Source organism: Monodon monoceros, unplaced genomic scaffold (genome assembly GCF_005190385.1).
Source record: "Monodon monoceros isolate NGI ecotype Baffin Bay Population unplaced genomic scaffold, NGI_Narwhal_1 Super_Scaffold_21, whole genome shotgun sequence".
Lineage (NCBI taxonomy): Eukaryota > Metazoa > Chordata > Mammalia > Artiodactyla > Monodontidae > Monodon > Monodon monoceros.
In genome coordinates this window covers 137,090,555-137,107,363 of record NW_021703778.1, presented here as the reverse complement: position 1 = coordinate 137,107,363, position 16,809 = coordinate 137,090,555, and the positions used below count along the sequence as shown (strand labels likewise).

At 36.8% G+C, this 16,809-nt stretch overlaps 1 protein-coding gene across 6 annotated transcripts in view; it reads right to left on the bottom strand.

Moving 5' to 3' along the window:
• The window catches only part of SYNE2 (spectrin repeat containing nuclear envelope protein 2), a 332,333-nt gene that overhangs the window by 149,253 nt on the left and 166,271 nt on the right, over nt 1-16,809 (bottom strand). For all 6 annotated transcript variants that reach the window (XM_029238377.1, XM_029238372.1, XM_029238375.1 and 3 more), the window contains 4 exons: nt 14,430-14,771; nt 4,983-5,138; nt 3,890-4,155; nt 353-2,450 (listed from right to left, as the gene is read on the bottom strand). In XM_029238377.1, the coding sequence (XP_029094210.1) occupies nt 353-2,450; nt 3,890-4,155; nt 4,983-5,138; nt 14,430-14,771 (2,862 nt within the window). The remainder of the gene's footprint in view (nt 1-352; nt 2,451-3,889; nt 4,156-4,982; nt 5,139-14,429; nt 14,772-16,809) is intronic.

Genomic DNA, 16,809 nt, shown 5'->3' with positions numbered 1-16,809 from the left:
TATTATCTTGTGTTCTTTATACCATATTTCTTCCACTACTCTCTATTATTTCTGAAAAGCAAAGAAATAAAAATCACAAACTTTTTGGTTCTGAGCTCAACAGAAGCTACGAGGGATATAGAAATAAAGGTGCCAAACTCATCTTTTTCCAAACTGTAAGGAACTGTATTTAGATGCAGAATGAGTTGGGATTATAAACTGGACCTTTGAAGTTCTTTAAAATGGCTATTCTCCTGTGCAGAATATTTCTATAGAACGTGTAACTTCTTGAGAAATGTGGATATTAACTAGAGTAAAACATAAAATCATGAAATTACAACAAATACATTAACCACCTAATTAAAAAACTTACTGTGCGCGAATCAATGCTTGCGTTAAGCTGCATGTAAAGATCTTCAATGTCATGTAATTTTGTCTCCACATCACTAGCTTCAGAAGAGTTTTCTTCTCTTTGCTTCTCAAGAACAGTCACAGCTTTAATGCTATCCAGTTCTGCCTGAACTTGTTCTTGAAACATTTCACAATTAACTTTTTCATTTTGAATATGTTCAATTTGCAAATTTATAAGTAAAGGCTGTCGTAACTGAGATTTTATGTGATTTAAAACATGTAAGGAATTTTCTAGTTTGTCCTGAAAATTCTTTTCATCCATTTCTTTCGGTTGGGATTCCAGGACTATATTTTGGAGAACCTTGTGTAACTTATCACTTTCTTCTGCATACAGCTTTATTTGTAGCATTTCTTTCTCTTTGAATGAGTCATCAAAGTCCTTATTTTCACTTAATTTCTTGATTATTTCATGATACAAGCACATGACTTTCCTGATTCTCTGATTCAAAATTTGAGCATTGAGCAGACTGCTTTCCGGTGGGGTGTTAGGCGTTGTTAGTAGTGCTTCAGTCCTTTTCTTAACTTGCAGATCCATAGCCCTCAATTTACCTAGTGATGCCTGATATTTGCCATATTCTGCCACAAATGTATCTAACTGCTTAATTTTTTCTTCAAGTTCCTTTTCTTTTTCAAGTATTTGGGTTTGTAATTGGTCAAGTTGGGACCAATCCCAATTTATTCCTATACAGTCAAACACTTCTTTGAGTTTCAATACTTGTAGGATACTAGATCGAATACCAGTGATTTGGTCTCTAAGACGATACAACTCCTCTTTAACATCTGGATTTATTTCTGGATTTAGTAGCAGTTCATTGTGCTGTATATGGTCAACCTCCTTCTGAAGCTCAGATGTTTTTCCATAAAATTCTCTATAAAAATTTATCTTGTGTTCTACTTCATTACATTTATTTTGAATGAATCTTTGTGTTCTGTTGGCTCTAGTCTTAAGATTTTTCAATTGATCATCTAGAAATAATCTTTCAAATACACTTAGATCTTTACAGATGTTTGTTTGTTCCTGAAGATGTGTTGCGATTACACTCTCAATTTCCTGCAATTCCTTCTGAGAAATGGTCAAAGTGACATACTGATGTTCTAGTTCAGCTTCTGTGGAGGTTGTTTGCATCTTGGGGATCATCAGTGTTTCATTTCCTTGAAGTGAAAGTTGAACCTTCCCTATTACCCCAACAAATTTGCTTCTTTCTTCCAAGTTAAATTCTAATTGCTGTGATCTTTGAGTTGATTTTAAAACTAGCATTTGGTATTGATTCTGTAAGTCCTGTAGGAGGTTATTTAAATCACTGCTCTCATATGCTGTAAGGTTAGGAATATTATCTTTAACCTCTTCAACCAATGACTCCACAACCTGCTGCTTATCTAGAATGCCATCGTGCACCACCTTGCATTTTCTGATCTGTGAAAGAATATTGTCTGGGAGAAGGGAAATGGTAGGGACGAGTTCACCTAACAGATTTTTGACCCATAAGATAGCCTCTTTCATCTTGTACCTGGTCTCACACTTCTTGATCTGATTTTCCACCTCTATGTTTAATGGTTCCAATGCTTCCAATTGCTTCTGCAAATTATTTATTGCATCTTCTAAAATCTTCTTTTCTTTTTCTCCCCAAATCCTCTTCATCTGAAGTTCAGCTCGCCCTCTGAACACAGAAAATCTATGCTTGATAGTCTGGAGTTCAGTGGCCAAGGCAACCATGCTTTGATTCCCTTCTTCTTCTGGAGAGTCCAGCCTTAACTGCAGACACTGCTGCTGCTGCTGCAGAGAAATTTCAAGGTCTTGGATCTTACTCATGAGAAACGTAAACTCATCATGTCCCACCACTTGCTGAGAATACTTCTTCTGGACCAGTTGTTCCATTTGCTCCCAACCATGTTCAAGTTGCTTCATCTGGCTTTCCAACAGCTTCTTATCCATGTCAGTCAGACAGTTTGATAAATTTTCCCATTCGATTTTCAACTTGCTTAAAGAATCTTTCTCTTTTTCTATTGATGCCAGTAATTTTTTAATTTTGTCTGTATGGGTTGCACTGTCCAGTGGTCCCCTAGCAAAAGAAGAAAAATGGAGCTGATTAATATTTATTATACATCAACATGAGGTTAGCTGTCATTAAAAGAAATTAATTCTGCTTTGAATTCACAGAAGAGAAGATTAGGCTGTCTGTAAGAAAACTCTGTCCTTAAAATAAAAATCAGAATCTTGTTTACTGTAGCTCTCAATTAATGTGTGACAATGTAGAAAGCTTGTCTATAAAATGAGTATCATAAAAATGCAGAAGCGGGCTTCCCTGGTGGCGCAGTGGTTGGGAGCCCGCCTGCCGATGCAGGGGACACGGGTTCGTGCCCCGGTCCGGGAAGATCCCACGGGGCGGCTGGGCCTGTGAGCCGTGGCCGCTGGGCCTGCGCGTCCGGAGCCTGTGCTCCGCAACGGGAGAGGCCACAGCAGTGAGAGGCCCGCGTACCGCAAAAAAAAAAAAAAAATGCAGAAGCACAGGAAGGGAGTGAAAAGTGAAGGGAAGAATGTATGTAAAAGTACTCTGTCACCTGTAAAGTACTTGTACAAAGTTAGGCTAGGACTAAGCTAACTTACAACATCCAACCCCTTTGTTATCATCTTACCAACAATAATGATAAAGATATTGACTAAGAAGGTACAATCATCAGGCTAATCTTTTAAATATAAAATTGTTTCCTCAAAGGATGTCACTGAAAGCGAACCCCATTTAGGCAAAAGTATAAAATAAAACTTTTTAATAATGAGAAAATGTTTACAAGTTATGACTATATCTACAATCTTCAGCCATCATTTTCAAAGCCAAAAGGCGTACATACATGTAAAAAGAAACCATTACAATACATATATATTCCTTATGTTCCAAACTATTTAAACCAAGTATGTTAATATTAAACAATTGTATTGGGCTTCCCTGGTGGCGCAGTGGTTGAGAGTCCGCCTGCCGATGCAGGGGACACGGGTTCGTGCCCCGGTCCGGGAAGATCCCACATGCCGCGGAGCAGCTGCGCCCGTGAGCCATGGCCGCTGAGCCTGCGTGTCCGGAGCCTGTGCTCCACAACTGGAGAGGCCACAGCAGTGAGAGGCCCGCGTACCGCAAAAAAACAAAAAAAATTGTATTGATAATGTTTCTGCCCCCCTCCCATAGTTTAGAATCATCTCTTGGCAAAAAAAATGCTAAATTCCATAGAACTTAAACTTATTTTGCAGATATTTATAGAGTGAGTTAATAGTTTAATACATTAATTTGTAAAATTAATATAGTTTAATTGTAAAATTAATATGAATATTTTTTGCATGAAACCAACAGAATTTTCTTCAATGGTTTCCATATGAAATTAATTTCCACACTGTAGTATTAAAATCATAATATTCTTTAATAGTATAAACTCTTAACACCCTGGGCCTGTCCAAGGCAGTGGAGCCTACGGTTGAACACAAAGAATGCACATCCTAAATTCTTATACTTACACTTTTAGACTTTCCTTTTCTGTCAACAAGGCTTTCATCGAGGATTCAACTGCCACGAGGTGTTCCTGAAAATCTTTAAGGAGACAGTATTGGCTTTCTTTCTTTTTCTTCAAAGTAGTAAGTGCCTGAAGCAGATTGTCCAAGTGCTGCACTGAATACCTTTCACTGTGGGGAAACAAGGCACTTGTTTCTGCTTTCTTAAGATATTCAATTTGTTCTAGTGGTTCAATGGCTGCTTTCTTTGCTTCCAACTGCGTACATAATTCCTAAAAACAAGTCAAGGAAATCAATAAATATACACTCACTCATTCACTCATTAATTAACTCATTTATTTTTTTCCCTTTGCTCTTTCCTTTCAGTAACACATTCTATCCCAAGAAGATGTTTTAAATATTTCATTTGCACACAGAGAAACTAAGGTCCTGACATTTAAAAGATTTTTTTTTTACTAGAGTCATGTTAAAATGTAGACTAACACTCACCATTGGTCTAATGTTTAATAGCAAATTGGTCACCCCATTGTGTTAAAAGATTCTACAATGTCTAAAGAAGATTTATCTTTTTATTAGTTACATGCATCCCCTCTCTTTCCTGTTTTAGATACATGTTTACTGTTATGTAAACTTAGCTAAAATTGTAAGGGTCATTTTAAAAAACATGGTAATGTATTGGACTTTTAGATGCCTTTCCATAGCTATGTAAACACAGCTGTAAAAACAAAGAAGGAGTATCCCATAATGCTGATAATCAGAAAAAATAAAAGGAATTTGTCAGAATCAGAAAAATACATAGGACTAAGAAAAGGAATGATGGCAAGTCAGAATCTCCAAATTTTCTTACTGAATAAGTAAGATTTTAGGAACTTTGTGAAAGAGGAGACTAATGTTCATTAAACTTTTACACTTCTTAAATGGAAAGAGTTATACAACTTACTGATTAGTACATAATTATATAGTTACCAAACTGATCATCAGGCAAAGGTTAAATAAGACTTTTCATTCTGTGGAAGCAATTTTTTGGTAATTAAAATATATTGTATTGTACTGGATAAATGATGCAATCATGTTGTCAGTATTTTTCTTGTTTCCATACCTCTATCTCTTTTAATTGTTCATTTCTTAACATAACATCTAATTCTAAAGGTTGATTTTGCAGCTCATTGACTTTCTGCTCATCTTCAGTGGTTTTCATGCTTTCTTGAACATCAGGAGAAAGTTGTTTTGACAAGACCATTTCCACAGCTGAATTCTGAAAACATAAAAAGATTAATTGCTGAATAGTCTACCTTTCAAATAAATAATTTTTTATTTTTCTTGATGAAATAATTCCAGTTTCTTCTATTTACTCAGATTAAAGACTTTTCACAAGTATATCTGGCCACTACCAAAGAGGATTTCTCCATGCAATATTTAATGCTAATATTGGTATCCCAAGAAAAATGAAACTTTTTTGACAAGACAGTATAGCATCTGGCATGGCTCAGTTATATACTGAGGAATATCTACAGTCTTAAAGAAAGAAAACGGATATGGAAAAAGCAAAAGTTCCAAAGTTTATACTTAGTATTCACCATAATGCAGAGGGCTGGGCAAATGGTAGGCACTCAATGGTACCCACTGGTAGTTTAAAATAGTAAGTGGAAAGATGAAGGAAACACCAAAGTACCAAAATTTCTTCATATTAAAAATGTTATGCCTAGAGACTTCCTGGCAGTGGTTAGGATTTTGCCTTCCAATGCAGGAGGTACGGGTTCGATCCCTGGTCGGGGAACTAAGGTCCCACATGCCTCGCTAAAAAAAACAAAACATAAAAAAAAAAAAACAAAAAAACAGAAGCAATATTGTAACAAATTCAATAAAGACTTAAAAAAAAAAACGGTCCACATCAAAAAAATCTTTACAAAAAAAAAAAGGGAATTTCCTTCTTAAAAAAAAATGTTATGCCTTAAATTACGTAAAGGCAAGAATTCCAATTCTGGGTATGGCAGAACAGGTTATATGTGGGGTAATCTGATCTTTTCTGAAAGCTCTAAGAAATTGAGGTTCTCAATAGGATATATAGAGATGCCATTTCAACTCATTTATTCATTCTTTCAGCAAATATTTGTTGAGCACTTACCTACAACAGGCACTTTATCAGTAATTTTAAAAGATTTCCCATGATTTTGCTAAGGTATTAGTTTTTATTTTCAGGTTACTTTGTAAGTGAAATACCATTTAATTTTGCCATATACTTTCATGTCAGTAAAAATCTTTGAGGTATCAAGTCTGTGAATAAAATGTGTCCACATATCCAAACAAGGTAGAAATTGCTGTTTTAGTAGTAGATAGCAGATACATTACTAGATAGTAATATAAGATGTTAACAATAGGGGAAACTGGGTAAGGGATATATGAGAACTATCTATACTATCTTTGCAAGCTTTCTGTCAATGTGAAACTATTCTAAAATTAGAGTTTATTTAAATAAAACAGATACTGTCTGGAGCTCCATCAATACTAACTGGTAAGAAAATTCAGCTGACCAGTGTTACTGGTTTTGAAGTATTTACTTGGCACTTAGCACAAGTCACTTCTTCTACAAGGCTGCAAATAATTGAAATGATTTTTCAAATTTCCTCCATTTCCAATTTGTTCATGCAAACTATGGTTAAAATCTCCATGGAAGGCAGCATCTTGGATGGGGGCGGGGGGTGGGAGACCCAGGAAGGCTGTGAGAGGAAAGGACAGAGGTGCTACACCACAGATTTCATTGGCCCATGGGTACTCTATGCCATGAACTGCAATTCTATGAGGTGGACGCCTGCCTGCTTTTAATCTGATGGCTACTGTTGCTTACAGCACCCAACAAATCCACCTGTAGGGCAAGCGCTCCTGCGCTAAAGGCATAGATACTAAACCCAGGAAAACTTTACTTCTTATCAATAATTTATTAGGAATTCAGAGCCCTGGTCTCTCTTACCTGATGGACTGGTCACTTAAGGACTAGCCACATTCATAACCTGCCATTTGTAATCTGCCTTCCATGGTCAGGGAGAGCATCCTAAAAAACTTGAAATCACCCCATAACACCATTTGTTTACCAAATCCAAAAGCCATGTTTCCACTTTGGTAGAAAATCCAACAGAATCCCTCAAATGAACATTTTAAATTTAAAAGGCAACATTCCTTTGCTCATGCCCGAGAGGTCAGAACACAGGCTTGTGCCCTGATTGGCTCCTGGAAAGATTCTTTCATATTTCATAACCAGTGATCATTTGCTCATCACCCTTAGCTGTATGTTATTTTTATTTTGCAGGCTCATTTGAAACATCTTATTTTAAATTATAAGAGAATTCAAATATATTTAAAACAACAGAATATAACAGATAATCATTACCCATGACACAGATATAACTGATATAATTTTCTATATTAAAAATATAATTTAAAAAATATATATATAATTTAAAGCCCAGTCCTCAACCCTTTCTCATCTCTTCCTCCCTAGAACTAACCACTATTCTAAAATCCACACATACTTGTCTTTATACTTTGACTACACGTGTTAATATACATACAGAATTGTTTTATATATTTTAAATTCTTATAAAATTGGAATCATACATGTATCATTTTACAACTTAGTTTCTTCACTCAGCGGTATGTTTTGAGGTTTATCATGGTGTCAGATATAAATCCCATTCAGTCATTTTACGTTTGTATACTGTTCTGCTATCTGAATGAACACGACTTACTTGTCTGTCAGGCTACTATGGACATTATCATTGCTTCCAACTTTTCCTATTATAGATTTTACTGTGATAAACACCCTTGTTTTAGGACTTCTTGCACTTATGTGTGAGTTTCTTTGGGACGTTTTCCTAGAACTGAAATTATTCCTTTTGATTCTCGATAGACAGTTATTGATTTGTTCCTACCAGCATGGTAAAAGAATTTGTATTTTCCCTATTCATCTCTGGTATTTGGTACTAACAGACAATAATTTCTGCCAATACATTGGGTGTGAAGTTGACATCATTATTGTTTTATGCTCCCTGGTCATATGAGTCTTACCTCCTGTGGATTACTTCTGCATAATCATTGACTATTTTTTATTGGGTTGGTTATAATTTCTGGTGTTCTTTTATACACTGGATACTAGTCTTCTAACCATTCTATGTACTGCAATTATTATCTCTCAGTAGATTGTCTTTAAACTTTATATATGGTATCTTTTGTTGAATATGACTTTAATGTTTTAATGCAGTCAAATTTATCAATCTTTTCCTGTTTGGGCTTCTGCTTTTAGGGCCTTTTTTTGTGTGTGTGGGTACGCGGGCCTCTCACTGTTGTGGCCTCTCCCGTTGCAGAGCACAAGCTCCGGATGCGCAGGCTCAGCGGCCATGGCTCACGGGCCTAGCCGCTCTGCGGCATGTGGGATCTTCCCGGACTGGGGCACGAACCCGTGTCCCCTGCATCGGCAGGCGGACTCTCAACCACTGCACCACCAGGGAAGCCCTGAGATATCAAAAATATAATGTATACATAATAATTTATTTTTATTTAGCCTGTTCAAGGTTCTCTGTACTTCTTGAAATTGAGAATTCATATTATTCTTCAATTCTGAAAAATTCCCAGCCTTTCTTTTCCTCCATTCTCTCTATTCTCTCCTTCTACAACTCCTACCAGAATTGTGTTTGACCATCTCATTATAGCCACTGGGTCCTTAAAATCTCTTTCCTCTTTTCCATCTCTTTATAGCTCTGTGTTGGATTGTGGGTAATTTTCTAACATATTTTAGCGAACTAATTCTCTCTTCAAGCTGTATCAAGTGTGCTACTTGACCAGAGCAATCTTAATCTCAATGACTTAAAAAACATTATTGAAGTTCCTTATGGTTCTTTTTCAAATCTAACCTTTTTTCTCAAAGTATTTTATTCTCTCATTATGATTTCAAATCCATCTATCACTAACCATTTAAAACGTATTATTGTATATGTTTCAAACTGCTGCACTGTCTCACTATCCCAGTATATTAATTCCTCTCAATTTTAGTGATGAGGACTCTTCTGGTGGAATGTTCCTTTGTGTTATTGATTGATTGACTGATTCATACTAACTCAGGGTTATCAGACTTTTTTTTTTAAAAACTACATTGCGGGAATCCCTATGACCTGATCGGTAGAACTGACTACACCCCCTTATGCAGATTTGTGTTTGCTTCTTCCAGGTACCGCAAGGAGATAAATAGACAGAGGTTGATTTACATGTTAATTTCTTAACTTGAATTGCTCCACAATGCAAGTAGTATAGATTTGGACTCTAAACCTGTTTGAGATATAGGGTGGTTCTGATTTCTCATGGGAGACCTTCTTTTCCCACCCGCAGTCAGAATAAGTAGGTCCTAGGCCTTTCTCTGGGTTAGAGATTTTCTTGTTGGCCTTTCTCCCTTTCTCTTCAAGGGCCCTGTCCATTCTGGAGTAACCACTCCAATGCATGGACTCTCATGAGCCCTTATGAACTCTAAGCCCCGGGACATCTGATTCTTTCCCTTCTCCACTTCTCCTGGAATTTCTCTTAAAAAAAAACAACAAAAAACTACGATCAGTATAAATTTAAGACAAAGTATAACTTAATAAGCATACATATTGAACCTCTGAGCAAAAATGGAATTTTCAAAGTTAATAATAAATTTAAAGTAGAAAATGACGATTCTATCAAAAGCCTGGTTCTGTTATATTGCTAACTATATTTACTTTTTTAAAAACTGTTGCTTTTTTTCAACCACGTATCTTTTCTTTGAGTTTGGCCTGTTTGGAAAAGAACAGGAGGTGAGAAAGAATGTCATCAATTCTCCTAAAGGGTAGGACTGTGTTACTGCCATTTTTATGTCCCTTAATTCACAAAGTAAACATTTTACTTTAACATTCAAAACACTGAGCTTTAAGTAACTAAGCATTGTCTCTGGCTTGCGCAAACCTAGCAGCACAGTCAAGAGGTAAAGACCATGACAGCTTCACTATCCTTTTTCCCATTCAGGGGCAATGGCCCCGTGGCTATAATAATTCTGTGACAGTGAGAAGCTACATCTATCACTTATAACCTGCCAACATTGAGACAGTGTCATACATACTCTAGAGGATATATTTCTTTCTTCTCTAAAGCATTCCAACATGAAGTAGTAAAACAACAATTCTAAGCGTAAGCAAACATCCATCACTTTTAGAGACAAAACCGAATGGCAGATCAGGTTAATCTCAGAGGCTGCCTCTTTCTCTTAGCATATTGTCTAAAATGTTAACATGACCCGTGATGCACTTGGGACTCAGCCAGCCCTGCCTACCTCCCAGGCCTCACCTCTGTCCTTCTCCCCTCCTCCTCCCCCTATGCAGTGGCCTTATTCCAGTTTCTGACTCCTCATGTTTTCTCCCCCCACAAGAGGAAATTCTACTTTCTCTGCCAAGAGTGCTCCTGACACCCAGCTCTGAGCTCTGTTATCTCCAATCCACGCTGCTGGTCTCAGGTCAAGTGCTGTTTCTTTAGAGAAGCTCTCTGAACTTCAGAGAACTACAGTTCAAGCCAGCCTCCTTTATTATAGATAATCATGGAAATGTGTTCCTTCCTTTAGTTGCTGTAATTAGCCTCTCATCAGTTAATTAGTTGATTAATGTATGTCTCCTCCTCTAGACCAGAAGCTCTATGAGAATAGAGACCACGTCTATTTTCACTCACCGATGAACCCTAACTGCCCGTTCAAGAAATTTTTACCGAACGGATGTATAGATGAATTCACATTAGAAAAAATAAATAAATAAGAGAATTTCATTTAGTCTTCGATTGCCAAGATTAACAATTTGTGGTTTATAAAGTAGAGTTGGAAAGAAATTGAGGACCCATCAATCTAGCAGCTGTGGACCAGAGATCTGTTAGGAATGACAGGAACAGGGCTTGGTTGGGTTTAACGAGAGTAGAGAAGGTTTGAAACACGCATGAGAACTGGAGTCAAACAGCATACTGGCATATTAAACCTCAATGAACAACCCATGTAACACATTCAATAAAACTGTGAGGTAGACCACCAAGCATCAGGCTGGGTAGAGGCGCCTGGCTCTAGTCCCAGCTCTGCTAGAATGAGAACTTGGCTGATTAACATCTTCTGACATTAATTCCCTAATCTGAAACACAGGGTTAGGAGAGACATTTTCTAAGGTTTCTCAGCCTAAGATTTCAGGACTTTGGAGCGCGTTCTCAAATGCATGCTGCTTGCAGATGTTAATACCATGTATACCATGTAAGTCCCTTGTCCTATAAAGAAATAAATCTTGGATTGAGAAAAATACCTCTAGAGTAAGAAACAAGATTGGCATCCTGGCCAGAAGAGCAAAGTAATACACTTGGAAGGCAGAGTTGACACATGGCCCAACTACATGTTCCATTACAAAATTTTTTTTACTGACTTACTAGGATAACCAACACCAGAAATAAACATCATTTACTCCAGGCCTGAAAACTCTTTCCTCCTTTTCATTCTAGTACTGACTCCCCTGAGTTTCTGGTCGCTCACTCACAGCTGGACGCCTTGCATGTTTTGTATCTGTGATCATCCACCTTCCAGGATTTCTCTATGGGTGCCTTCTTAAATATTGAAATTATAAATGCTCAGAAAATGTTGAAAAGAACAAAAAATGATTCAGACATACTAAATTATACCTAATGACAAGGAAATTAAAGAGGTAATTATAGACAAACTTTCTTTTTTTTTAAGAGCAATTATGTCATGTAGGTTGACACTTGGGAAGGAGTGGGCAAAAAAAGATCATTCAATACAGGTTAAGCTGTAACGCTGCTTTATGAATTTTTAGAAAAATAATAAATGAAGAATGTATCGGTTTCCCTGTGTTTCCTTATTGTCATTTCCTTTTATGGACACCTGGAATCTTAAGAGATTAGTCAGTCCTCATTTTTTATCATATCCTAATTTGTTACTTCACTTAACCTATATAGGAAGGGGGGAATGGAAGGCAGTTTTGCCTTTTCATATTTAAAAAATTTTAGAAATTCACCTCTGTAAAATTATCCAGTATGATCTGGGATCATAAGCACCCACACCCTTCAGACTGCATTTTGTAACTTCTTTTGTCTCTAAGTCTGCGTTAATATTCTTGATATTAAAGAAAAATTCAGCCAAAGGTCCGGATCTAAAATATCTCCTAAATTTCATCTAAAATGAAAGTCTTGGCAATGGATTCAAGCATATACACGCTAAAATGGCAATTCTGAAAAGTGTAATCACACTTTCAGCAACTCTAAGACCAAATGCAACTTATTAAAGAAATAATAAAATTAAATAAAACTTCCTAAAATTTTTTCTGGAGACGATTTTACATCATCTGATAAAAGCCCTTCTAGGCTCCAAAAAGGCACATGAAATGAGCATTAATTAGATATTTAATGAGTATTAGATTTTAAACTGTGACAATTGTATTCTCACTTCTAGCTGAATGACTAGCACAAAAGAGGTCTCAGTAAATGTTTTTAATGAATGAAATGGTTATTTTCACTGTCACAATAGTTTTTGATTAATCAGATTTATAATTCTGTAAATTGTGCTTTTACGTGCTCTATGTATTCATTATATAGAGACTCCTGCTTAAGTAATTTACACCTGCGTCTTATATTTGTCACTTTGTATTATATTTGTCTATGCTGATTTTGATCTCTTATACCAGTTGTAGTTCAACTTTCAAACTGTTCTTGTATAGAGAACAAACTTGTAGTTACCAGTGGGGAGAAGTTAGGGGGAAGGAATAGGGGATTAACAAACTATTAGGTATAAAATAAGCTACAAGGATATAGTGTACAACATGGGGAATATAGCCAATATTTTATAATATCTATAAATGGAGTATAACCTTTAAAAATTGTGAATCGCTATATTGTACATCTGCAATTTATATGATATGGTACAGCAACCATACTTCAATTTAAAAAAACTTAAAAAATAAAAAAATTTAATAAAATGAAAATTAAAAAAAAATTTTTATCTGCTCTTGATCTTGGTCTAACGTCACATAGAATAAAGTAAATACAGTCAGTACTTAGCATAGAGAAAATAAGAAGCACAGATTCAAGAAAAAAGATTCATGTTACAAAAGAGGGGAAAAAAAGGTAAAATGTCGCTAGAAATTAAAACTAGATTCCTCTAGGCCAGACCTGCAAAAATTATTTGAAGACTTAAGTCCCTCCATCTGCTCTAAAAAAAATGATTCTAATGAAGTACCATAAATTATCAATAACTCATCATTCAAGCTTAAGTGCAATCTTAATAAATAAAAAAATCTTATTGTGGTATGATCTTTATAGTTTTCAATATACTCTACTGAATTTGTAGGGTTCACAGCCAAAATTGGTCTGAGAAGCTAATCTTAAAGTTATTAAGCAAATCCCTTTAGCAATGTCATGAATTAGGATAGAAAGCACTCAGGTATTTTTCCTTTTTTACTTATTTACTGCTCTTTAAATATTAAGAAAGTTTCTTTTACACGTACAGCTTCAAGAGTTTCACCACAGGGCCCTAATCCTTTAAGACATATTTCCTTAGCTCTATCTAACACTGTTTGTGGGATTTAGAAGTCTTCTCCTATGGCCAGAGAGATGCTCTGCTGGCATTTAACCTTGTTTTACACATTTCTAGAAAACCTTATCTGGTTCCTCTAATCCTCCATGATTTCTGCTCTAGGAAGACAACAGAAGTGCAGGCTCTCTTCATTCCTGTGTATCATGCATTCCATAAAAAGCCGACGAGGACCCACACCTGAATGGTCTAACCTTTGCTGCTGTCCCACTGGACCCTGGATTGTGAGAGGCTGACTAACAGGTAGGCTCTTTCAAATGTAGCTTACTGGATGGCTCCTTGTGCCTTTTCCATTTCAATCTCTAACCTATGAGAAAGCACTTTAAAAGCTACAGGAAAATGTACCCATTTGGATGTTTAGAATGAAAACAAAACAATATTCTTTCTTCTCCACAGGGACCATCAGGAGGCTGAATGTTGATATTCTCACACCAACATGATCTGACAACATTTAAAAATACATTTGCAGTACGGGGTTAACGTAAGAAGAAAGGCCCCTATCCTTTCAAATGGTCTCTGATTTCATTATGAAATCAACTGAAAAAAAAAAAAAAAAAGACCCTAAAAAATAGGGCTGTTGGATTTTTTTCCTAAGAAATGTGGGCACAGCACATTTTCTTTTGCCTTTTCCAATTTGCCTTTGAGCTCCTGATCCAGGAAACTGTATCTGATTACATATCAGAGAGAATAATAAACCTAAATTGATGACTGACATTTCTAACAGATGAACAGTAATATTTCACTGCTGAAATCCTGGACAGTTTTCTAAGGGCTCTTTTGACAAGTGGGCATCATAAATAGCCAGCAGATTGAGGGTTTAATTATGAAATCAGAAGGCTTGATTCACGACCCTCTTTTCAGAGTCCAAATACACCTCTTCATTCGCAGACACGATGTCTTAGAGATGCAATCACAAGCACTTACCTTATTTATTTCCCAGTCTTCCTCCAACTTTTCCACTGCAGCTGAGTCCTCAGCGGACTCCTGTACATCAGAAGTGACCTGCTCCTCTCTGCCTGGCAGAGGAAACTTTTCTCTCTTTTCTGTTGAGCATTTTGATTTGAGAATGCTGTTGAGACAATTTTCCATCTCCTGCTTAGCAGATTCAAGTCTGTTTTCCAAATCTTTTTGTTTACACTTAAGTGATTTTATATCATCTTTAATAATCTTCTGTCCCACTGAAGATGTATTTTGCTTGATGGATTTCGCTAAAGCTAAAATCTTCTCTAATGTGCCATCTTGTAAACGGAGACTATTCTCTAGTTCCTGTGAGTGGAGAAAAGATTGTCACAAAAGTATCACTGTTCAATTGTCACAAGAGTTAATTGACTTTTGTAAATCGTAGCGTGTTCTGCTTCACTAGTGGAAAGTATAAAAAACTTATCAACCCGTATCACAAAGAAGGAACTTTGGGCAAAATTTAAACCAATGTAGCAGCCCAGATCAAATTCTCTAACAGATTTTATAAGATGCTAGAAATGTATAAGAAATAACAAAGAAAATTTTCACAACCAGTTCCTGGAACATAGGAAATGGTCAACACATATTTGTTGAGGACATATTTTGTTCAAGATACTACATAATATACAAGTAATACTAAAATCAAACACAATCAAAACACTAAATAATAAGTGCCTACTTTGTGCAAGGCCCTAAAAAGAATAAAAAGAATCATTTAGAGTGTGCCTGCATGAATCTAGTGCTAATATTTAAAATTCAGAGCAAAGTTTAACTCAATCTATCAAATGCAATATCTTAAATATATTAGAAACAATCAATATTTATTAGATGCATGAATGGATGAGGCTAATTTGAGACCTCTACATGCAAAAGGAATTTGATAAACTATAGCAACTACTGATGTTACTACTGAAAGAGAATAAGCCTTAAAGTTACTAGGTGAACTATATAGTATTTATTAGTCACTGTTCTAATGGACTATACAATAAATATTCATTCATTCATCTAACAAACAGCAAGTGTTATGATAGGTTTTGAAATTACATAGATGAGTAAAACACAGTCCCTTCACAATCCTATAGTCTAGTGAGAAAGACAAAGAAATAAACAGATAATTGTAACAGAATATGGAAAGATGTATGCTAACAAATATGTACAGGTCATCGAAACATTTTAGCTGGAAGAAGGGAGTTCCAGATTGCATTTTGATAGACCCGAGGTGGCCATGGGATAGGTGCACCGGAAAGGGTGATACTGCAGGCAGGGAGCCCATTCAGACGTCTAATGCAGGGATCTTTGAGATGAGGGTCTGCTCTAATGCAGCAGTAATGGGGGTAACAGTGGAGGGACAAATTGTTGAGATAATCCAGAGATGAAAGAGATAGCACTTGATGTCTGTCTAGATTGGGGAGTCTGGGAAAGGATAGCCAGGTTTCTGACCCGGCAGCCTAGAGAGATGGTATAGATACCCACAGAGTCAGAGAAGAAGAAGCAGGCTCATTGGTAGGGAGCTGGGGTATGGAGAAAGGGAAGGAGATGGTGAGTTATTTTCTGGACATGCTAAACCACAAATAACTATGAGACACCCAAGGAGAGATGTCTAGTGGGGTCAGAAGACCCAAGTTGTAGACCCACTCTGTCATTTAACCTGGGTGACCTTGTAAGTTCCTCGCCTCTCTGGAACTCAGCTCATCATGTATAAAATGAGGAGTCTTGGGGCTTCCCTGGTGGTGCAGTGGTTAAGATTTCACGCTCCCAATGCAGGGGGCTGGAGTTCGATCCCTGCTCAGGGAACTAGATCCCACATGCATGCCACAACTAAGAGTTTGCATGCCACAACTAAGGAGCTGGTGAGCCGCAACTAAGGAGCCTGTGAGCCGCAACTAAGGAGCCCGTGAGCCACAACTAAGGAGCCCATCTGCCGCAACTAAGACCCAGTGCAACCAAATAAATAAATAAATATTTTTTAAAAGATGTGTTTTAAAAAAAAATGAGGAGTCTGAACTTGATGGCTTCTGAGATTCCTTCTAGCTATAGCAGAAGGCTATATTTTAATTTTTCAACAGGAGCCTGAGCTCCTCAGAGTGAGGCTCGTGTCTTGCACTTTTCTCAGTATCCAAGGCACCCAAACAGTGCCTTGGACATGATGAGCCCTCAACATTTGTCAAATTATCACTGTTAAAAGGGAGGTAGCCTTGTCACAATGTCAAGCTGTTCTGGAGGGGAAATCTTGCTTGATTCCCAGGTTCCTAAAAAGAGGAGATAAGAAATTCCCAAGCTCATGCCAGCAGTGCTGCCCTGAGACTCACCCCATGCAATCTCCAGTCAAATAACTGTGAAAGAA